This window comes from Cyprinodon tularosa, unplaced genomic scaffold (genome assembly GCF_016077235.1).
Source record: "Cyprinodon tularosa strain WSP-4 unplaced genomic scaffold, ASM1607723v1 ctg75, whole genome shotgun sequence".
Classification (NCBI taxonomy): domain Eukaryota; kingdom Metazoa; phylum Chordata; class Actinopteri; order Cyprinodontiformes; family Cyprinodontidae; genus Cyprinodon; species Cyprinodon tularosa.
Genome location: NW_024039507.1, coordinates 641,369 through 665,188, shown reverse-complemented (window position 1 = coordinate 665,188; position 23,820 = coordinate 641,369). Strand labels below are relative to the sequence as shown.

Here is a 23,820-nt window from a genome sequence, read left to right as displayed (position 1 = left end):
GAAAGCTGTTTGTCAAAATTTTTCTTTGTATACAAAATGACAATTAAGTTTGTATAAGTATGAAGGTTTTCAGTGGCATCTCCATCATATTTTGAAGGGTCGTTTATACTGTAGACTTTTTATGATCTGGATTAGAACATGCAAGTAAAAGACAGTAGAGGATTCAAGGAGTATTATTGTGTTTAGAGATATTACAGACAAGCGAGAATGCATAATGGGCGGGTACTGAAAGGTAGAGGTGCAAAACATATTGTTTCAAATGAAATAGTGAAACTAAATGGTAGTTTTTCCTTTTCTCTCTTAGAACCATACAGAACTATTGATAATGTTTATACCTATGTCCTTCTGAGCACTGGAAAATGTTTTTCTTCACAAAGATAGATGCAGCTAAACAGCCCCATCATGGAAGAAAAGCTTCTAGAGGTTGCCTGTAACTGTGTTAGAGATTCAATAGCCAATAAAATAGGAATGATTCAAATAATATTTGTCCAATCAAAGGTTTATAATGTGGTCCATGTTCAGATGCTCTCCGTCCGGACAGACTTGACTTGAATTTGAGCTGTTTTGCCACACAAACAATCTGTTAAGGTTTGAGAAGAATCTACACATTTCCTTACACCTTACAACCAGTGTAGGGCAAGCTGCCTATAAAATATAATGAGTTAAGCTACAAGTTATTTGATGTAGAAAACTGGGATGTTACGACCACGCTAATGAAAAATGTAGTCTACTGTCCATCACTGCTTACAAGTACTGCTGTGGGATTTTTAATTACAATTTCAACAAAACACTCCTGTTGTTTGCATGTTGAAACAACATTTTTTAAACATGAATTTTTTTCTTGGTCCTTTCTTTATTTCCACAAACCCCTGTGTCACTTTAAAAGGCCCCGTTAAATCTAGGAATGCCTCAAGATAAAGGCAGAAATCCAGATGTGTCCTTGTATTTATCCATTCCATGCATATCAGCCACAGAGAAGAAAGCTTTCTTGGCTGATGTTATTTTCACAGAAAAGCGACTCATGCACACTGAGGGATTAACTACAACCAGGTTGCCTTCATTCAGAAAAAAAACTGACTGAAAGAGCTGGAGCTTACTGTGTGTGTGGGTGGGAAAATAACAGGGGGCTGCCTGTTTTTGATCACAAACATGGCCATGCGTGAATTTATGCCTCTTTTCAACCACTTTTATTTTTGATTTGTTGTTGCAGATCATCTTTTTTGTTGTTTACTTGCATATTATGAGGCCATTGTGGATTATGCAGAACTTCCCACACAGAATGTATCTGTGCTGCATATGTGTACTACCACATTTATAGTATTGAATAAAAGAAAGCAAAGGTTTCTCTCTCTGTGTTTAGCCTTATCAGCAGGAGACATTTGAATTCCAGCTGGCAGTGTTATATTTTTTTGTAAAAAAAAAAAACAAAAATAGAAAAAAAGACTTCTTAAAATGTGAATGATGGGAACATGAGGAAAGGAGGGAGTTGTAAAGTCCTCTCCCCTCCCCCTTCCTATGGTTTCTCTACTGATATCCTCCTTTCTTTAGGAATTGATGTCACTAAAAACAAGCCAATCGTACCTCATGGACTTCCTAGTTGTCCAGACCTAGCTCCTCCCATTCCCTCTGTGGTTTAAATATATTCCCTGGCACTACTATGTGCAGAGTGTACAATGTGCTGTCGAAGAGCCAGCAGCCTGCGCAGAGCGATATCGCCAGAGAGGAAAGGAGAGAGGAAGGAGCGTGTGAGTGGATTTCAGAAGCCTTTATATGATATGTTCTAGGAATTACAGCTCATGTAATTTCCTCTGTCTTGTACAGTCCTTATTTTAGAGGTTTTCTTCTTTTTTTATCTCCTGTTTCTCTAGGCTGGTGCTTAAGATCAGCCCTTTTGATTCGGTCGGATCGGCTTGCACCCACAGCTAGGATGGGCTGTACAACGGGACAATTTGCTTGCCAACCACAGCCCCAAATAAACTCTGCCCAGGAGAGCCTGTCTCTGGAGGCTGGTGGTGCTAAAGTCCCTGAAGTTCTCTCTTCCCTGGAGCGTCTGTCTCAAGCTACAGGAGGCATGGAGAAGTCATGGTACCGCTGCATCTTTCCCTTCGGCATCATCTCATTGGTCATAGGGATTGCAGGCACAGGGGTAACCTACACCTACAATGACCTTCCACAGACTAAAGTTGTATCTGTAGTTTTACTTGTCATGGGCATTGTGCTGCTGATGATGGCAACAGCATGCTGGACTCTCCACAAAAAGAAGAGAAGGAAAAAGAAGGAGGGAGAGTCTCTGGCATCCGAGCAGTGTCCCTTGTGAAGCACATAGAGGAAAGCAATTAGTAGAACCTAATACAGAGTTAGACCAAGGGTTTGACTGTGTTCAAGGTCTGGCCAAAAAAGCCCTCACATTATCTTCAACAAGTACCAAATGCCCTCCAATATTTATCACAGATTTAGAGATAGCTTGGGTCAAGAAATCGTAGCCAAAGAAGAGTAGTTCTGGTCTAGAGAAGGTTTTGGGATCACGATTCTTTAAATACTTTTTGGTCATCGGGTGTCTTGTGTCAAAACAAGCACTACAGAAACACACAACAACATAATGCATTTCGCCACCACTTGCATATTTACAAGCATGAGAGACCCTCTTGAGTTTGAGGACATCCAACACGAAATCCAGGACTGCTGCTGGAGTCACTGCTGCCGTCATATGGAACGTCAGTCACAGGATTCCTCTCGCAGGGACAGGTGATTCTTCAAGAGGCTAGAAGTGGGCCAAAGACTGGAACCTAATACTCAGCCAAAAGAGCAGCGCGCCATCGTCACCCGCCAACGTCATTCACTCGTCTTGTGACACTGCAGCAATGTGCGAGGGTCTTTTTATATGCAACGAGAGTGGAACTTGAGTCTGGCAGGATGTTTGTTGGCATGTGTGCCAATGATGAGCCGGAGAAGGCAGAGGAACCCGCTGGGCTCAGATCAATGTTTGGATGAGAGATTTCTTTAGAAATCGGACAAGGAAATAAAGCTTTGCACATTATGTCTATCTCCGGCAAAGAAGGTATACTTTAAATAGCCTTTTGTTGCTTTTTGGGGGGCATTGACCTTTTAACTGTTTGCCTTTCTTTAAATGTGTGGGTACACCCAGCCTTATGTCTATGAGAGGTGCTTATTGAAGGACACTTGCTGGAGGGGGACATGCCACTGCAGGGGCACTTTGACTTATTCTGCTCCTCCACTGCCCCTCCCGCTTGGTGCCTTTAGCAAATTCTCATGGAAAAAAGCTCTCTCACATTCCCCCATTTCCATCTAAACTTATGAAAAAGAAATCTGTTTCTAATTTTTCTCGATAAGGTCTCTTTTATAGTTGGAAGGAAGAACCTTTGTCAGAGTAGAGCACAAAGCTGCTGCTAATGTTTAGGCTCTGATAATTTCTGGGGTTTCCTTTTACCACGCATTTTCTCTCAGTCTGCTTGTAATTAATAGCATTCAGTGAATGCATGGAATCCCCAAGGCTATTTTATTTGTGTCTTAAACGCTCCCTGTGACAAAATGTAACGTGAATGAGAAAAGAAAGGTGAAATGAAAGGAGGAATGCTTGCAATGTAAACAGAACGAATTGGATACACGCTGCTCGTCTCCACGTGAATGACTCACCTTACCCTGCAGGATCTCTAAGGACCTTTATTGATTAAAGATGCATTGATCCTCAGTGATGCTTGCTGGAGAAGACGTGTCTATACATGGAGGTGGAGCAGTTAGCTTACAGAGCCACAGGCCTTCTCAAGCTTCAGCCTACCGATTGCAAACAGGCTTTTGCCTGCCTTCCATGATGCTCATTTACTGTTAATCTAGCTTAGCATACTAACCTGACCACGATTGGACTGAATAATAGTTGTGGTCAAGCTTAAGATCTTGGAAGTGTTTGCTTTTTTAGATTTATGGGGGAACATGGTGGCATGCCTGCAGCTAGATTAGATTCAGTCACCCTGAAAAGAAAGTAATTATTTAACAGGCTATATGCTGCATCACTGGTGGTTTTAGTGACAGTTTCAGCTGAACTAGAGCAGCTCCTCTCTGAATCTATTCTAATGCCTTATGCAAAATTTAATAAATTCAAACCAGTTTCTTACTCTTGTTTTTTTCATTACATATGTCAGTTTATTTTTGTGCAGAGCAACGGGTTCCTTTGAACACAGAGGCAAAGCAGAAGACCTAAAATTACATTACATTAGATTGGATGATGGCATAACAAGCCCACTGCCTTCGCAGCCTGTGTGTGAACTACCCTCACATCTATTCACTTAGGGGAGGCCCTTTGAAAAAAAATGGGATTTTGTGCCTCTATTGTTTTCTATACATAACAACACATTGTTTGTAATGAGCTGAACAGAAAAATGATCAAAAAGAACCTCTCACTTTATATTAAACTTTATTTTTGCTAAAGCTTGTCACTCAGAGGAGCAGAAAGAAAGTAAGATCAGTATTCGTCTTGGGAGGATGTAGTGCTTGCAAAAATAGAGAAAAATGAGGTAGACAGTATTATATTCCTGCCTTGGCTTGTATATCAGTGCATTTTTCACATTACAGTACACACTGACTATATTATGTTTGTATAGGAATGCTTAAATTTAATTTTTAAGCTATTATGTGCCAGTATAAGTTGATGGGTAGTGACCAGATATATTTTTTGTCTGAGACAGTTAATGATTTATTCTCTGCCTTCTGAATTTTTAAAGGGAAAGTCTACCTCTCTCTGCTGCAGGGACTTACGTCCTTCTCTTTGTAGACAGCTAAGCTGTCAGTTTGTCACGTCACTAAATGTATTGCTTATTGTGCCCTCTAATATTTGGTGCTGTATATAGATTTGTTTTTTTGTATTATGTATTTCTACCTATGTGTTCATTTTTACTCTTTCTGTTCGTATTGCATTAAATAAATGTCAATGTTTCTTGTGTCTTGAAGAAAACCTTATTATTATGTATTGAATGGTTAAGTTGTTTACTTTGTAAACAAACTAGGAAGAGCTAAAAGCTCTAGAGACTTTTAGATGGTGGACATATTAGAAATAACAGTTCTCCCTGTATCTATGTTCCCAAACTATAAACACATGTGTCTTTTAGAAACACCTCTTTGGTGATGCAGTCCTTTGGTAAATAGGCTGCCCCCCGTCAACCTAAAATAAATAACTCCCCCTACTGGCAGGCTACCCTAAAAGACATTAAAATTCTACTAATTTATAGGACCAGCAAACATATGCAGAGTCACACGTTTACATACACTCACTCCATTAACTATTTTATGATTTTGAGTTTTAGTGATCTTCTTAAACTGTTCTATTTTCAGGTTGGATGGAATATACATTAGGTAAGGTTACAAATCAGACCATTGTTGAATACCTGAAAGAATTGAAAACAGCCCTAACTTTTTTGTAGACTTCAACAAGATTCTGGCTTAATTCTGGCATTTATTCTAATTAGATTTGGTAATGTTAATATAAATATAAATACACCGACCTGGCTTTTAAGCATTGCCTACAAATTTTTAAAACTTGCTTTTAACTGGTGGGAAAATAATGCAGGTGTGGAAGGGGAACAGTGTTTACATCTGTCTGCAAGGGTGGAGTTGCCAAATGGAGGAAAATGCAGACAGTGGTGGAAGTGGTCATTTAGATTTTGACCATCAGCACAGATAACAGGAAACAAGTTGGGAGCAACTCATCCGCCTCTGAATCTCAAGGACTTGGCCTCCAACCAGAACATTCAGCAGTATTTGGCCTCTATCAAATTTGAACTATATACAACTGACATGGAGAGAGAGAGAGAGATGCAACAGGCAGCTCAACGTGACATTATTTAATTTGGATTGGAGCCATCTGGAGCCTGATGGCTTTATTTATGCTTTATTCAAATTCCAAATCAACAGCATCTGTGCAAAAAAACAAATCTGTATCTAATTAGTTACCTCCTGCATTTGGCTCCAAATGGTACCTTCATGGGGAGGATGAAGTGACATTTCACTTTCAACTCCGCTTAGATATGATGACAGCTGTTTTAAAGACAGGTGTAGACAGGAGGCCAGACAGTCAACCTGAATCATAGTTGCAATAATGTTAAAACCCCATCTCAGCCTAGTTATTGTTATTTAAATGTGATGATACATATTAGATTTAATGAGCCTGGGTAATAATTGAAGAGCGCTGTCACGGAAACTCAATTCTTATCATCATCTTTGATTATTATCATTTCCAAGAAGCCATTTTTGCTCTTTAATGAATACTCTCTTTTCCAAATCTCTTTCAAATTAAATGACTCATGAGGATGAAGGTTCGACTATCATTCATCTTCAACGACACCTCTTTATGTGTGGTACTCGAAAAACTATGTGGTTTTATCTCTATAATTATTTGGTTCGAATTCACCAACTAGTTCATCTTTTGCCATTAGGTCTATGGTTTCACTAAAAAGGGTTTGAGATGAATGAGCATTTCTATGGAAACAGTGTATTTAATCTGTTAAGAATGTCAGAGCCCTTGCCCTGACTGAGGTCACTCATGCGATCAGCTCAGATAATTTGATCACATTGTACCTCCGGTGTGAAGTCAAGGAACATTTAAGTCCCCTAGTGATCCTAAAGATAGATAAAAATGTATTACCCCAGTTTAAGAAAACATGTTTTGAAGTTTTTAACAGATACGTAGTTATCGTTAAGTCAGTGGCCTTTTTTGTGATGATATCGGTGAACTGATGTTGTGCAAATCACTAGTGAGCCTGAAAGGAACAAGTGATTATAATTGGTGTACTCTGCTACTTTATGACCCCTTTCAACAGACCTGCAATCAAGAGGACACTACTCAGCCAAGAGAAACGAGATGCAACACAGAGGTCTTGATTATTTCAGTCCCTCAATGACCATGCTTCAAAGGCCCAATCAATCTGTTTCTACGTATCTATGTATCTATGTATCTATGTATCTATCTATCTATCTATCTATCTATCTATCTATCTATCTATCTATCTATCTATCTATCTATCTATCTATCTATCTATCTATCTATCTATCTATCTATCTATCTATCTATCTATCTATCTATCTATCTATCTATCTATCTATCTATCTATCTATCTATCTATCCATCCATCCATCCATCCATCCATCCATCCATCCATCCATCCATCCATCCATCCATCCATCCATCCATCCATCCATCCATCCATCCATCCATCCATCCATCCATCCATCCATCCATCATCTATCTATCTATCTATCTATCTATCTATCTATCTATCTATCTATCTATCTATCTATCTATCTATCTATCTATCTATCTATCTATCTATCTATCTATCTATCTATCTATCTATCTATCTATCTATCTATCCGGTGCTTAGGCTCGATACTTCAAATCCAGGCTCATGCAAGGTGTGAATCCAGCATGACATGCTGTTCACCGATTGTGATGAGATGTAGATTATAACCCCAAAATTAAAGGTTTGGAGTGCCCTAGTCAAAGTCTGAGCTTACATCTAATTTAAATGTAGCAGCATGGTCTTAAATGGGTTATTTATACCACAAATCATGTCAATCTTGGTTGAATAAAATGGATTTAAACAAGGAGTTGTTCAAAGTTGTTCCACAGAGATGGAAAAGGGTGAGTGGAGGTATCATAACTGCCAGGAGCTGTTTTTGCTTCCTAGGATTAAACAAGATTCTTAAGGTTTAGGGGGAAGTGACCTTTTCTGTGCAACTAAATGTTGTTCTGTTAATGTACAAAACAAACAACTAAATAATAATTAAAAGGGAAACTAAATCTACAAGTGGGCAAATACTGTACATCTCCTGTATTGTTATGCGTTTTAATGGCAAAGAAGCAAAGCATGTTATAATTATTTTTCCTTATAATCTTATTGGGATCAATAAAAGCAGTCAGTTTGAATCAATCAGTCACAAGAGCAGATTCAGTGTGATTCGCTCTCAATGTGACACACATTAATAGGTAGACGCACGTCCCTTTAAATAATGTACCTTTAAACAAACTTACTAAGCACAACTACATTTCCCAAAGTGCTGCGCGAAAATATGGAATTTCGTCAAATTCAGATCAACCAATCATATAGTCCCACAGGCGAGCGCGTACTTCGAAATGGCGTTTCTTCGCCAAATCAGCTTCTGCTATTTTACGATTTATATGATCTATCCAACGGGTGCCGTTGTTCTTCACACCGACCAATCAGCGACTGCTGTTATTGCGCAGAGGCGTCATCGCTCTCAGCCAATCAGATTGAACGCAGTGTTTAAACGGTGCAAGCGGGCGGTGCTAGCTAACTACAGGGGCAGGTCCAAAAGAGGACGCATGCTTGGATTTGAATTCAGGGAAGCTGCTAGTAGCTGAGAAAGGTATTTTCAGCTACACCAGTTCGATACTTTAAGTATAAGTCTACGTAAAAAAAACGTATTTTCAATGTTTTAAGGGGCAGTTATTAGATTGGATAACCGCTACATTTAGAAAGCTGCTTTTACATCCACATCCTGCTGCGAAAGAGACCAGTTTACTTGCAATGAAAGCGGGCGGTAAGTTACTATTCTTACCTTTAGCTGTCTTGTTTAACTAAAAATTAAATACAAAACGCTATTGAAATGTTTAAAGCCTGTATTTGACCTTTGTAGTTGCCGAAAATTCACTGACTTCTCGCTCAAATCCACCTCGATTAGTGATGGATTCCTTCAAGACTTTAAAGAAACCTTAGAGGAAATTGTCAATATAATGAGGGAGCAAATACCTTTACCTTTCAGAAATATGCTTTTTTTTTTTACTTGTGGCAGCTGCAGCGGATTAAAGTTAAAGGTTAAAGTTTACAAAACTAAGTATTAGTTGAACCCAAATTTACTGGAGGTCGGGAGGGAAATTTAGGCGCTCACTTGCGTTGCCTTCTCTGGTCCAACAGCTTAGTTCACCGTCCACAGATTTGACCCGATTGCAATAAATAGACAAAAATATTCAATTTAAATAATGATTTCATCATTCCCTTTAGTTTCATTTGATTAAATACGTTGAAACAGTGTTTCTTGTGTCTAAATAACCTTAAAAGTCCACCTGAAGGTGTTCTTCTTTAATTGGATAACTTTTAGAAGCTATTAATTTTATTATTCTGCAAAAATAGTATGGATTTTTATATATATAAAAAATCCACATCTACCAACCTAATATTTTTTATATATTTTTTAAACTAAAGACTAACATTTCTTTTTTATTTATTATTATTTTTTTATTTACCATAACATCCTAGTTAAGCATACTAACAAAGATCATGTGAAAAATGGCTTCTTTTTTTTTTTTTTTTTTTGAAAGGTTGAATGAATTAACCTTCAGTAATAACACCATTATGCCACAGTATTTACACATGTTAATAAGTATGAGAAATGGTAAACTATTTCTTATTAACCAATGCATTAGTTAAACTTGGAGGGTTTCTATCAGCTTGATTATATTTTAAATTTTAGATGCAGTTTTCCATATTCCGATGTTTGCTTTTTTTGGGATATATCGAACCGATCTTAGTATCGAGACAGGATTAGGTCATGTAGTTGTAGTAATGTAGTAATAAATATAAGAACTGTTTCAGCTATCCATCTATCTGGTATATTTATAAAATATTTGGGTCAGCATAAATTGGCATCTTTTTTTTGTGGGTGTAGAGTTTTACGTTGCATTTATATTAAATAGTCAAGTTAGATTCAGATTATTTATACAACAAATGTAACCTTAGTTCTGATCTGTTATCATTAGATTTGTAAATACCTTGTTGGACTACAACATCGTTAATTTTCAATGTCTGTCCACGGTTTGCTAAGACCCTGAAGGAACAGGCTGCAGACCAACTTTGAAGGAAGTTTAAACATCAGTTTAGCATTAAAGTGAGAAATCGTTTGCCAGCTTTGCACTAAAATGTGAAGTGTTTGTTGTTCACATTATGAGGTGAAGTATTTGTTAGACTCTAAATGGAGTATAAGCGGTGATACTTATATTCTATCTTTCTTTATCTTCCAGTTGTCCACTGCCGTTGCTCAAAATGCTACTCTATTCCAGCTCGGAAGCGAGTCCGTAAGCGATCTTCAATCCTAAATCTGCTTTCACTACCGGAGGAAATCCTTCTCTATGTTCTCCAGTGTCTTTCCGTGGAGGACCTCCTGTCTGTCAGAGCGGTGAGTTGAACCACGCCATGCAGGTGATGCATATTTGACATTTCTTGTTGTTGGGTCTAAAATCCTTTGGTATCTGTTGTAGGTTCATCCACAGCTACGGGACATTGTTGACAACCACAACAGTGTCTGGGCCAGAGTCAGTTTCAGAGACACGTGGCCATCTCCTAACATTTTATGGCTGTTTGAAAGGTATGGATCTTTATATTAAATGAGAATTTAATATAATTGCTTTTGCATATTGAGTTTTACTTAAGAAGTTCTGTTTTTTTTTGTTTTTTTTTCAGAGCTGCTGAGAAAGGAAACTTTGAAGCTGCTGTGAAACTTGGGATTGCCTATTTGTACAATGAAGGACGTAAGCTCAACCATTTTTCCTCCTACTTTTTTCTTTTTTTTTCTTTCCATTTCTGCATAAAGACGTAGTGGAGGATTTTCACGAATTTTTGAAAATTCCTCTTAAAAAAAAAATGCACATGCAAAACCCTGTACTCGCTCCCGAGAGCGAATGGTATTTAAACACGTGCAAGAGCGTGCACGAGCCCATTTCTCTTCGAGCATGCTCTGTTTTAAAGTTGCTGTTTGCATCGCTCATACCAGCTAATTTTACAAATGAAGGTTTGCAATTTTTCCACTACGTCAGACTCACCACCGGTAAGTGAAAATGGGGACAAGCACATAGGCTGGCCTTACGTAAACATATCAACAGAATGATTTAGAATTAGGAGGATCACTTATTTTGATGAACCACCCTGAAAAAGAACATCCTCCACTATACATTTGAATGTCATTAGTTGGATTTGGTGTCAACAAAGTTGTGATAAAATGATTGCAGCTCTTCCGTCTTGCCTCCTCTTCCTCCAGCTTTGTTAAGTGATGAAGGGCGAGCGGATGTATGTGGTCGAAAAGCCTCCCACTTCTTCAGCTTGGCGGAGAGCCTGCTTTCTCCCAAAGCGGATCCCTTCACTTGGGTTTTCATCCGTCCTCCATGGTCGCCCACTGGCAGCTGCTGCAAGGCCGTGGTGTTCGATCACCTAAAGGCTGAGTGTGAAAGCAACGTGGTAAGTTCTGCAGCTGCCAGTTGAGAGGAAATTAGCCGATTATTGGATGACGCTCTAAACGCATAGAGATTGATATACAATTTTTTTCTTTGTTTCTGCAGGAGAAGAGGGGCCCTTTGTTACACTGTTTGGCCAGAGTTTTGCTCCTGTTTGAAGTGAGTGAGGGTGTCTTGATTTTCCTGGTTGGTGTGTGCTTGGTTTCTGTTCTTTTCTAAAAAGAATGTAAATGTGCCTTCTGCTGTCACAGGGGTTGTTAGACGAGTCACCAGAAACACAGGCTAAACAACCTCCTTTCTTCTTTTTATGCAACTGTTACTCAAAGCCCCCAGCTGGCTTCTTTTTTTTCTTCTTTTTTTGATAGCGTGACACATCAGGGGCCTTTGTTTGGCCTGAAACAATATGTGTCAGGGACTGTTGTACAGCTGCTCTCTCAGAAGAACAAAAGCTTCATCTCTGAAGACGTGTTATAAACATCTGGATCTATGCTGCCTGTTTTTTAGGGGGAAGACAGGAGATCAGATGCTGTAGCCATGCTGGAGGAGTCATCACAGGCTGGCTGCCTGCAAAGTTCCTACTTGTTGTGGGAGAACAACCGTAGAGCAGCTGTGAGTTCAGTCCCACCTTCACTAGATATAGTGCTATAGTTACACTGTCTTGCAAAAATATACATACCAATGCATGTCCAATCTATCTACTGGGATTTTAAGGAATTTTATGAAATCTATGTAATATAGAAGGGTTTTGGAATGATGGAGTGTATGTAAAGAAAATGGCTAATATTTGTACAATTCAGTCCTATTGTGGAGAAGAAAAAAAACAGTTTAGTTTAAAAACAATATTTGAAATATTAATTAGGGGCTGAGCATTGGTGTGGTTGTGTCGATACGATACGTGTCACATCCGTCCATTTTCCATCATGCTTATCCCAAGCGGGGTCGCAAGGGGTGCTGGTGCCTATCTCCCGCTGTCTACAGACGAGAGGCGGGGTAAACCTTGGACAGGTCGCCAGTCCATCGCAGGGCAACACAGAGACAAACAGGATGAACAACCATTCACACACACACACACACACTCACACCTAAGGAGAATTTAGAGAAGGCAATTGACCTAACAATATGGCCTAATAATATGTAATAAAAGTAATAATAGATAGTAGATAGTAAAAGGTTCCTTAAAGAAGACTTTTAAAATATTTTTAAAAATTAAAATAAAACTTTTCCACTTGTTTTTACCGTTATCGAATAATTACTGCTCTAAGTGTGTTTCTCCGTTGGCTCCAGGCATGTTCCAGAATCTCTATATTCCAGTTAACGATTAATTGATACTAGATTAATTGAGGATTATTTCAATAATCGATTAATCTGATTAATTGTTCCAGCCCTAAATATCACTATATATTGCAATATTTTTAACAGTTATCAAAATTAAATGTGTAGATAAATATAGCAAGTGCTGTATATGTTCATCAGAATCTATGTTGATTGTGGTTCAAGTCAATTAAGTAAAATGGCTCCACAAAGCTATCTGCCAGAGTGGCGGTGCAGAGGTAGCCCTTTTTTCCTCATTGTTTTAGGTAAAAAAAAAGAGTTTTTTTCAAATGTTTTTTTAATTTATTTATATTAGAAACTGAAAGATCGATATTATACTGGGCAGCCGGAAATCACGATATATTGCCAAATCGATTTTTTTTTTTTTTTCCCACACTGCTAATATTAATCCAGCTATGTAGCAGATTTGAATCCATCTACTGATGGACCAAAAAAAAAAAAAAACAGGGGCATGGTGACTCTGGGGGAGCTGCAAAGAACCCCCGCTCAGGGAGAGAATCTGCTGACAGGAAATCTGTTAGCTGTTCATTTCATAAATATACACTAAAGTCATAAATTGTCTCAGTTATTTACATAAAATACCAGTTATATGCATTAAAGTTTTTCTTGTATGTTTAATGTAACAAAATGCGCAAAAGCCTAATTTCTGCAGAGTAATGCTATTCAAGGCCTTGCTGCATTGGAGCCTTTTGAAATAAATAAGAGGATAAATGAACTGAAACATGTATGAGATGATAATGTGTGTCTGTTTAAAATGCAGATGTCAGACCCAGGAAGGTATCTTCAGTGTGTGAGAACCCTCAGGGACTATGCTGGCAAAGGATGCTGGGAAGCACAGGTGACTCATAGCCTCTAAATAATGTCATAGCTTGCTTTTGTTGCTCCTTTGTGTGGTGCTATAGATTTTATTTTTCCGAAAACAACAAAAAGACTTTAAAGTGTTTTTTTGTATTTTTTTTTATGCCCTTTATTTTCTCTTGTAGTTTTATCTTTCAAACTCTCACTGAAGCATTTATCGTAATGAGTCAAAGCGGACCTGACAGATGCTGAGATTTTTTTTATTTTATCTTGGTTTGTTTTTTTCCCCTCTCATTACAGTGAATCATAATAACATGACTCATCTAATTCACTCTTATTTCAGCAGTAAACCCAAACCAGATTGCTGTCATTATGCTGCAGCATAGTTCAACAAGCTGTCAGGATCTCTAAAGCGATTCTCCAACACGTTTTAAAATTTGGTCTCTATTGGTCTTTATTCTTCCCAGTTGTCTCTGGCTAAAGTGTGCAGTAGTGGGAATCCGCTGGGGTTGGAGTCCAAAGCCTGCTCAGAGATAGTGGCCCACATTTTCAATCCCTCCAACTTGGTACATCAACAAACAGCTCAGGGGATCCTCAGGCGAGGCATGAAGGACACTATGAGGTAAAGGATTAGAAAAAACACAATTAAAGCTTCCTATTAACATGAGACCAGATCCTATTTTCAGACTTTTCTTGCTGCGTTCCTTTTATTTTGTTCAGTTGTGAGTTGTGGTTAAAATAAACTTTTTTACATTTCTGGTAGATTCTCAGACCGCTTAAAAATGGTTTAGCTGGATTTCATGTGAGACACAAAGTGCAAAAATATGATGTTAATGGGTTTAAATTATACATGGTTTATCTGAAATTTTTAGAAATCCATCTTAAAGGTCTTTTTTGGTAAGTCACTATCAGCTTTGTGTATCTAAAGTAGGGCTGCAACTAATGATTATTTTTTAGATCGATTAATCTGTCAATTATTTTTTTCAATTAATCGATTAATAATCGGATAGCAAAAGGTTCCTTAAAGATTTTTTTACAAAAATAAACCAGAGGACACTAAAACTTTTCCACTTGAGGAGTTTTGGATAGAGCATAGACAGGCATCTTAAATGCAAAATGTTAACATATTTTTTTTTTACAAGTTTGGTTTAATTGCTGCTAAAGGTGCTTTGCGCTGTCAGCTAAAGGCAAATTGTAGAGTCTCTATATTCCATTTAATGATTAATCGATAACTAAATTAGTTGACAATTATTTCAATAATCGATCAGTCTGATTAATTGTTTCAGCCCTAATCTAGAGGATTAATTGTTGCCCATTGTTGTTTTTATAATAGCCCAGTTTCATTCTGACTGAATAGAGGACATCAGAGTCAGGATTTTCAAGTCTGGTTAGAGTTTCAGACTTTGACTAGGCTATTGAAAAACATGAAATTCTTTAGATCTTAACCGTTCTATTTGAGTTTTGGTTGCATTTTAGGTTTCATTGCACTGTCATGAGGTCTTAAGCCTTCGGGTGCCTCTGACAGGTTTTTTTTTATCCATTGTTACTTTGAATGTTGCCCGCTCTATCTATGTAAAATCCTAATGGCCATCTTTGTTCCTGCTGCAGACATGCATCCCCACATAATGTTGCAGCCACCACCCTGTTTCCTGTTTCTTATTTTTGTTGGCTGCAAACATTTCACAGTGATGATCTACAATGATTCTGCAATTCCAGAAAAAAGACTGGCGTGTGTAGCGGATGCTGTGGGCCTCTTGGCTTTTTCTCTAAATAATACTCTCATGTGTTTGTGTAGGTAGAGATGAGGCAATTAGGAGCATGTTTGTAAAGGGGGTGAATAAAACAACATGCTTTACAAATTTCACAAAGGCTACCACACTTTCACTCAGGTTTTGTAAATACCGTAAATTCTCTAATATTGGCCTGTATTCCAATAGCGGCCGGGTCTCTAATAATGGCCGGTCTCGCTGTCAGAGGAGGTAAATAATGGCCGGTCTCTAATACAGGCCGGGGCTATAAACGTTTTTTCTGGGCATACCTCAACATTATACTTGTGGTAGTAAGTAACATACAAGTACCACAGCCCTGCGCAGCTGGACGACAGGCCGACTGCTGCCCGTCTGCGCGAGGAAGAGAACAGACACCCAGCACAACATGAGGAGGAGCGCAAGTGATGAGGAGATTAAAGGGAGAGACGAAGAGGAGGAGGAAACTGAGGAGGAGGATTAAACAGAATTGGAGGATTGTTTTTTTTTTTTTTTACTTCAAACCAAGCGAGACATGGTAACTGTACTTTTTCAATAAATTAACCTAGTGTTTTATAGGTTCAAATAGACACAAAATCTCATTTTTATTCATTCCACTGGTAGTCTGTTTTGCTCAAATAGCAATAGAGGCCTGTCTCTAATTCTGGCCTCTATCCAATAAAGGCCTGGACCGCGATGCACTTGAGTGAAATAAAGGCCCGGGCCTATATTAGAGAATTTACGGTATGTTATGACACCTATCAATGAGTCTTTGCCCTTTGTTGAGGCTCACAGTTCAGCAATATGAAGTTTGGGAGCTGCTGTGCTAAAACACGCTCCAGTTCAGATACAAACGACCTCCTGATGCATCCCCTGGGCCATTAGTCTGTCGTCTGGTGGGAGTTGTTTACTTTTTCACCAGAATCCTGATGAGACTGCTTAGGTGATTTCTGTGGATTGAGTTTCAATGCAGGGTTACAGCTGAAACTGAAACCTATCTCCTCGGTTCAGTGTCGGTTTCTGTCTTTTCTAACAAAGATGGCTTCCTTTACTGCTCACAGTATCACCATTAGGCACAATTATGGTTCTTTATAACTTATAGTTCGTCTAAAATGTTTTGCAATTTGTGTTGAAAAAAATGTAGTAACACAAGGCATGCAAAACATTTCTAATATACTATAGTGCCCGTGTTCATTACTGCACAACTGCAGTTCAAGGAAACGTATATTTCTTGTTTATTATTAAACTGACTGACTAGAAGAGGAGAAACACTTGGATTCAGAAGATTTATTTATTTTTTTTCTGTATTCTTGGCCTGTCTCTGCAGATACATCCTGGTGGACTGGCTCGTTGAGGTGACCACCATGAAGGATTTCTCCAGCCAGACGCTGCATGTGACGGTGGGTTGCGTTGACCGATACCTGGCTGTGCGCTCTGTCCCTAAGGCCCGCCTTCAGCTATTAGGAATCGCCTGTATGGTGGTTTGTACACGGTGAGGTCCTTTACATTTCACTCTCATTTTTTTTATTTAGACTGTATTGCCAAGCTTATTTTTTTTTTATCTGTATATTTGTATTTTCTTTAGATATATTAGCAAAGAAATCTTGACCATACGCGAAGCCGTTTGGCTGACAGACAACACCTACAAATATGAGGACCTGGTGCGAATGATGGGGGAGGTTGTTTCTGTGCTGGAGGGAAAGATAAGGGTGTGTGTCACTCACTATCTAACTGCTGTTCTTTAGTTTACTGTCATGTACTTTTATTTATTTATTTTATCTTCTGCACTCTCCTTCAGAGCCCCACGCTGCTGGACTATGGGGAGGTCCTGCTGTTTCTGCTCCCCATGGAGAGGCGCTCCACTCACCTGTTTGGCTACATCTGTGAGCTGTCACTGCTCTACTCTGCTCTCGCCGCTCCACCTCCTGCCAAACTGGCCTGTGCTGCTCTGCTCCTCACAAGGGTGCTGCATCACTATGGTAACGCATCCTTTTGCACATGCAAGTAATAAAACGGTGTGAAGTGAAGTTTATGCTTAACTTGAGTTGTCCGCTGCTCTACAGGTCCTGTCTGGCCTGCTCTGTTAAAGGACTACACAGGATTTACCCAGGAGGACCTCGTTCCTCTCTCTGTGCTGCTATACGTCAAGTGGTGAGTGTTTGAGTGCGTGTGTTGATGGGATTAAATCGAATTATCTTGCGCTCCTCTGCTGTTCTCACCAGGGTTTTATTGATGCGTTCAAACTGAGGCAGTTTACATGATGAGCTTATTTTATCATCTTTGTGCCTCGTTTAAAGGACTTTGAACCTTATTCTTCTAGAACTGAGTACTATAATTTAGATATTACTCAGAATTCATTGTCTGTAACTTTCCTGTTATTTTGATTTATGTATTTTTCCAGACTCAAATGTTTGTGGGGAAAGGGTTAGAAGGAAATAAAGGTTTTATTCGCCTTGATTAAGTATAGAGAATCTCAGTGCCCCTCCCCCACCTGTTTCTGTCATAGTTCCTACAATCTTTAAAAGCTTATTTTTCTCAAATGTAAAATGAATAAATTGCAATCACAAAAAAAGCTTATTTTGAAAACCACTGAGCTTATTTCCATTAAAAATCCCTTTGTCAGCTTATGCTGTAAAATTGTTGTTAATATAAGTAAAGATGTTTCTTTTAATCGTAGAATGGATTATATGATCCCCCTTTCTGTTTTTGGGATATGTACTGATTGCAAAACAGCCTGATTTAAATCCAGATTCTGTAACTAGAAATGGCTTTTTAAAACACTGCTGTCCCGTGACTCAGAAATGACTACCACAGAACTGTTCTCCTTTTCTATGAAAAAAGAGAGCAGGAATTGATTAGTTGGACGTCTAGCTGTTTTCAACTTGCCTACATTGATTTTAGAAATGGGAAGCCAAGAAAATATTTGCTCATCGGGGGCAAATGCTGTTAGGTCATTAAAGCAGACCTAAAGCTCGGAGCTGTGGAGTCATAAAGATGGTGAGGCATCTCTGGGTGTGGGTGAGAGACGTGCTTCGGTGTGAATCACTTTGATATGTGAGCAGCGTATCGATGGGCCAATCTACAAATGGACAACTAACAAGATTTGTCTTCAAGAGTTAATTATACTGTTGAAGAAAGCAAAGTGATCCCGGCTTACTTATGTATTTTTTTTCACTCTCTCTGTCCCCCCCCCCCCCGCGCCCATCTGTCGTCAGTTTCAGTCAAGATATGCCCAAAGACTATAGGCACGTGTCTCTGACTGGAGTGAAGCAACGCTTTGAAGATGAGGCCTATCAGCAGATCAGCAAAGAAAAGGTTCCCCTTTAAAATCTATTTTTTTCTTGCTCTCTTTTATTGTTTTTCTTAATTTGATTGGTGATTAAAATTTCATTGATCTTTTCCACAAGGTAATGGATTTTAAGGAGCTCTGTCAGATCCTGGAGATTCCTGAAGTCGAGCCCCAGATGGAGCCTCCTAGTCCAACTAGTGGTCAGCCAGCAGACATCTACACCTTCCTGGCCTCTCCATCAAGCACCAGCAAGAGGTGAGCAGCTACCAGACCAGCCTCCCATTCTACCAGTCTTTGAAATATTAATTTTAGCTTTCCTACAGTTGTAAGGTTAGGAGGGGGCGTTTTTGTTTTGTGTTTTTTACATTATAATCTCATTTTGTATCACAACTTAAACTTTTGTCTAACTCTTAGATCCTTTTATTGATGAGGAAAAAGAAACATAAATTTAAATGGGGTTAGCCTAATTAATTGGGGAAACCTGCATTTATAAGTATTAAATTGTCTATATGTTTCCCAAACAAGATAAATATATTATATACCATCATTTAGGACCGCTTTGTTATTTCACATTATATAATGAGATCTGCCCAGATCAAAGGCACGACTGCAGGGGTGGATAACTTGGACAAATTACTAATACTTGGCAGTTAATATAGATATACCTTTGAAAAATAAAAGGTATTCAGAACTTTAAGTTGCACTGAGCTGGTTAAACTGGTTTCTTGTCCCTGCAGAGTAAAAAGACCCCACAGCATTATGCAGCCACTGCATGAATACAACCAATGCTTTTACATGCTTTAACCCTGTTTACTAATGAGGTGACTTCTTAAATCAAAGACTGCACTGTATTTATTTATTTATTTATGATGGCCCAAATCAAAATGCAAGCAACAATTATTTGCTAACTATTTGAAAAAAATAGTTGCGTTTTGCATCCACTCAGCTATTGTGTACCATTTTATATAAAAAATCAAAAAATAATTTTAAAATAACAAAAGCCTAATTAGTTTCTCTTTGGGTTGATATAATATTTTGTTTTTCATTGAATTGAAATTAATTGACAAAATATACAGAAGTGTGAATACTTTTGTGATGAACTGTATGTCCATTGCTGATGGAATATAGATGGGAAAATAAATGATTTCAATTAACAGCAGCAGAAGATGGGGAATTTAATATTATGCATTAAATGTGACCATAGGTGACCATTGTTATTTGTACTGTTAATTACAACAACAATGATGAATCTGTTATTAGCCTGAAGTGGCATCCTGAAAAATAACAACTAGTGATGTTGCTCCTTTAGCGACTGTCAGCTGCCCTGTGTGCTGTGATAAAATGACCAGACGGTGTTTTTCTCTGCGCAATCTGCGAGAAGCTCTTATGACTCCTCGTAACCCCCCCGCTCTCCTATTCTGTCTGTCCCAAGGAGACGTGATGATGTCATGCAGGCCCACCGAGGCGGCCTTGTGGCCACACCCACGGCAGAGCTGTCCAATCAGGAGGAGATGCTGCTAGGCGACATCCTGGACTGGAGTCTGGACTCTTCCTGCTCCGGTTACGAGGGGGACCGTGAGGAAGACAGCGAAGCTGAGAAAGAAGGAGACAGTGAGTATGAGAATGAGCTCATCCCAAAGTAATATATGGAAATAATCTACTCTATATGCAGAGGTGCAGAATAATGAATCTGTCCTCCTTTCAGTGGCACATGTGTTCACTGGAAATGACTCTGTATTTTCTAGCCTTTTTACACTTTTGTTAATAAAATCCTAATGAAGTGATGACCTTGCAGGGGACGGATACTGTCACCAAAAAAGTTTGGAATTGGCTTTTATGGTTTTTTTCCCCCTTTTTTAAAATTTTTTATCTGGATTAGTCGGAAATATTTATAGTTGTGATATTTTTCCGCTTTCATCATCTAGAGGGTAATGATTTGCTGTGTTCGTCAGTCTATTGATCATTTTGATCTTTCAGGTGCAGATCGATAAACGTTGAATCATTCCGACCCCTCCCTCCGCAGCTTTTTCTGTTCAGCCTCTAGATTCTTTTATTTATTAAGTTTAAGATCAACCTGAAGTTGTAGAACAGATTCAACACATTAAGATTCATGTTCTTTTTGTTCATTTATTCTTTTTAGAGAACTTACTTCAGATCACAAAAGCCTAAACAGGGAAACTCTTTATCACGTCACCAAATTACGACATGTGGCGATAAATATGTTTATTGATATATATATTTAAGTAGACTCTAAAACCAGAGCTGTTTGCTTTAATGTTATAATTTCTACTGTAGATCTTTTTTAAGAAGCTTTCATAAACTCCTGTCTCCAAATAAGTATGACGCGTATAAATGACCCTGAAAACAACTGCAAAGGTTCAAACTCAAAAGCTGATTAAAAATAAATACCAATGAAGGTGTAACCTTTCATGCTGTGTACAAGATTTTTAACCTAACTTAAATTATTTGTTAAAAAAAAAACTGAATAGATCTGCCCTGATGCCGAATTTACTTAATGTCAGGATCAATACAGATATAAATATTTGATCGGTGCTTCTCTGCCCATCAGAAGCTGGTTACTCAACAGCTTCTGTGAAGACGTAAAGATAAAAACAATAGAATATTAAAAGCGAGGAGACCTTTCATGCCCACTTTGACTACCAGTGATTTTATAATTTTATTATAAATAATAAGATAATCTTTGGCTTGTGTTTGGAGCTTGTGTTCTTTATGTCATAATAGTCCAAGGCTGTCTGAAGTGACCCAAATCTGATTTTTTATTTTTATTTTTTGCCCATATCTGACCTGTATCCAATCTTTTCATGGCAGTCTGAACAACAAAGATACGTTTTTTTTGTTCCAATGCGACCCAGGCCACTTGGCTATGTGGTCCTGAATCCGATACCAATCTGATCTTTTCAAATGCGAACTGTGTCTGAACGGCCAGGTCGCATTCATCCGACCTGAATGTCATTAATACCTGACAAAGGTCACTATATTCTGCTTCTTCCTACGTAAAAGCGGCAAGAAAAACATCAACCATGGTGGACGATGATATGTAGAGCAGTATTTATGTTTAACCATATTGAAAAGATTGTGGTATTAAGGTTGGGAAAGATCGCTAGATGTGCCCCAGCACTACCATCCATGTTTACTTCCGTAAACACAGAGCGTGCTGGCCTGTGACATCACTGCGTCCTCTACTGCGCAGGCGGGACACTTGCGTTGTATGAATGCAGTTCACACAGAAGATCACATACAAGTTGTCAATATTTGGAAATATGAACGGGAAAGCAAAAAAATCTGATTTCACAAAATAATCGGAATTGAGCATTAAGGCCTGTAGTGTGAACATAGCCTAAGAAATATTAAATACACTTATAGGAGCCACAGCTGTGCGGATTGTTTTGATCACATCTCAATGATGTTTTGACCCTTTTATTTATTTACTTCAACAGCTTCGATGATCTCCGTCCAGCTGCACACCCTGACTGATGGAGATGATAAAATGGAGCACTGCCGAGCTCTCTCCAGCGACGACGACAGCTTCTGTGAAGCCGATAGTGAACGGAGCAAAGTTTACCCAGGAGAAGAACCATCTGCCTCATCTGCAGATCTGCACAGCTCAGGATACTCATCCGTCCAAAGCATCAGCCCCTCATCCACCTGCTCTTCGTCCTCCATCATGACCCGCACGTTTAGGACCTTTACCACCTCCCTTGGCGCAGCCTCTGCCGCTGCCCAACCAGGGTTCCGCCTGTTAGTGCCCATGCAGAGGCCTCGGGGGACCTCCACTAGACAGGTTAAGAGGAAGAACGTAGCGGCCCACAGTGGAGGCGAGTTGAAAAGGGAAGAGGAGGATTTGGAAGACGATTACTCAGCGAGTGCAGGTTTCCTGAGCCTTTGAGTTTTGACCAACACTCAGACCACTCTGTCGGTTTCTAACCTTCAGCACTTTGAAATCGTCTTTAATGTTCAGTTATCCTGTTTGTCAGAGCTGGTCTTTTAAAACTGCTAGAAAATCAAAGACTTCAAGAGTTTAAGGGTGAGGCAAGAATATGAGCCGCTTAAACGCCTTCTTTTTGCATCACATTACATTTCAGTTAGATGTTTACAGACGCAGATGAGTAGAAATACCTCCCAGGAACCACAGTCGGCTCTAAAACCACTGGAAAATGGCTCGACTTTCCTCAGGAGCCATGTGATTTTTCAACAACCTATCTCAGATAACGTTCGAAAGGAAACAGAACCTCCGTTATGCACTGTCTGTACTGTATTTGATGAATTATGGCTAAAGGTGACTACTGTTATTTTCTTGAAAATATCTGCAATCTGAAAACTTTCATCCAGTTTTCCTTTCCTTCAGCTTCTCCAAAGGTTCTGCGTGGAGATCTATGTTTAAAATAAGAGCTGTGAAATCGGTCACTTTGGAGACTCAAATAGCTTTAGTTCTACTCAAGCTGTGCTGTTGATCAATGATGTTTGTTTACCTGTGGCACACTAATCCCATCGAGATTCCTATACAGCTGTTATCTCCTTCACTAACGTGCTCTGATGATGAGGCAAAATAAAATTCTAGTTACTTGCTGGATCTTCACATTTTTCAGAGGTGCACAGCTGAAAAGCAAAGTGAGGTGTCCTCCAACTGAATCAAGTCGAGCACTTTTATCATCAAACCCGTGCATAGGAATGTACCATTCTTCCTATTTTTATTATTTAATGTTTAGTATTGAAAAATATTTTTGATGGATGTGTTTCTTTATTCAGCACACTAGAGGAAACCTAACAGGGTTTTTTTTTGCCTCATTCAGGATAGACAAGGCATGTCGTCTTAGTGACTGACTGTAAATACATTTTAAACTGTTACTCCAGACTGGTTGTAATTGTTATGTTTTTTTTTATTATCTTGGATTATAATGTACATATTCTATGTATAAATGGGGGGAAAAGACAAAGGCCATGCCACTACTACTTGAAATCGCATTTGCTTTATTCCCAAAAAGTTTCTTTTGTTTGTTTTTTCTTAAACATTTTTCTACAGTTGTGTTTTCATTGATGTTGATGTGTAATTTTTGTATTAAGTTTGAAATTAAAAAAGTTATGATTTCTTTTTGGAGTCAAGTTTACTACTTTGCTGTTGAATTGTAATTTTATTTAGTTAAATCATTTTAAAATGCCTATTTTAGTACCATACATGGACAACAATGTGTTTATACCCATCAGTTTTCTACAATTTTTAAAAACACAAATGGTAATAATTCTCCCTTTGAAAATATTTTTCTTCTCAGTTTTATGTGTCTGCAAACAACAAGTAGGAACATTCTTTGTATTTGACTGTGCTACGAAGAGATTTGCATCAGACAAACCAATTTTTAATATGATTAACTTTTATCAATCAGTTGGTC

At 38.6% G+C, this 23,820-nt stretch overlaps 2 protein-coding genes across 2 annotated transcripts; both read left to right on the top strand.

Annotated features, from left to right (window-relative positions):
- Positions 1-1,607: 1,607 nt before the first annotated feature.
- On the top strand, positions 1,608-4,952 carry LOC119773213. Its single transcript, XM_038270103.1, has 2 exons — positions 1,608-1,745; positions 1,869-4,952. Exons 1-2 carry the CDS (start codon positions 1,658-1,660, stop codon positions 2,315-2,317), a joined length of 537 nt encoding a protein of 178 aa, XP_038126031.1. The 5' UTR covers positions 1,608-1,657; the 3' UTR covers positions 2,318-4,952.
- A 3,372-nt stretch (positions 4,953-8,324) lies between these two features.
- ccnf (cyclin F) lies at positions 8,325-23,525 on the top strand. The gene is made up of 17 exons (XM_038270090.1): positions 8,325-8,568; positions 10,046-10,200; positions 10,283-10,389; positions 10,485-10,552; positions 11,059-11,255; positions 11,357-11,410; positions 11,756-11,860; positions 13,344-13,421; positions 13,849-14,003; positions 16,454-16,618; positions 16,712-16,835; positions 16,925-17,105; positions 17,190-17,277; positions 18,342-18,441; positions 18,534-18,670; positions 19,848-20,026; positions 21,874-23,525. Exons 1-17 carry the CDS (start codon positions 8,556-8,558, stop codon positions 22,320-22,322), a joined length of 2,355 nt encoding a protein of 784 aa, XP_038126018.1. The 5' UTR covers positions 8,325-8,555; the 3' UTR covers positions 22,323-23,525.
- Positions 23,526-23,820: the final 295 nt, after the last annotated feature.

Bases quoted from the DNA above. Each gene is read 5' to 3' on its own strand.
- LOC119773213 (XM_038270103.1), top strand. From the start codon at position 1,658: ATGTGCAGAGTGTACAATGTGCTGTCGAAGAGCCAGCAGCCTGCGCAG. The intron at 1,746-1,868 runs GTGAGTGGATTT...CTGTTTCTCTAG, and splicing joins AAGGAGAGAGGAAGGAGCGT to GCTGGTGCTTAAGATCAGCC.
- ccnf (XM_038270090.1), top strand. The intron at 14,004-16,453 runs GTAAAGGATTAG...CTGTCTCTGCAG, and splicing joins GGCATGAAGGACACTATGAG to ATACATCCTGGTGGACTGGC. The intron at 16,619-16,711 runs GTGAGGTCCTTT...TATTTTCTTTAG, and splicing joins TGTATGGTGGTTTGTACACG to ATATATTAGCAAAGAAATCT.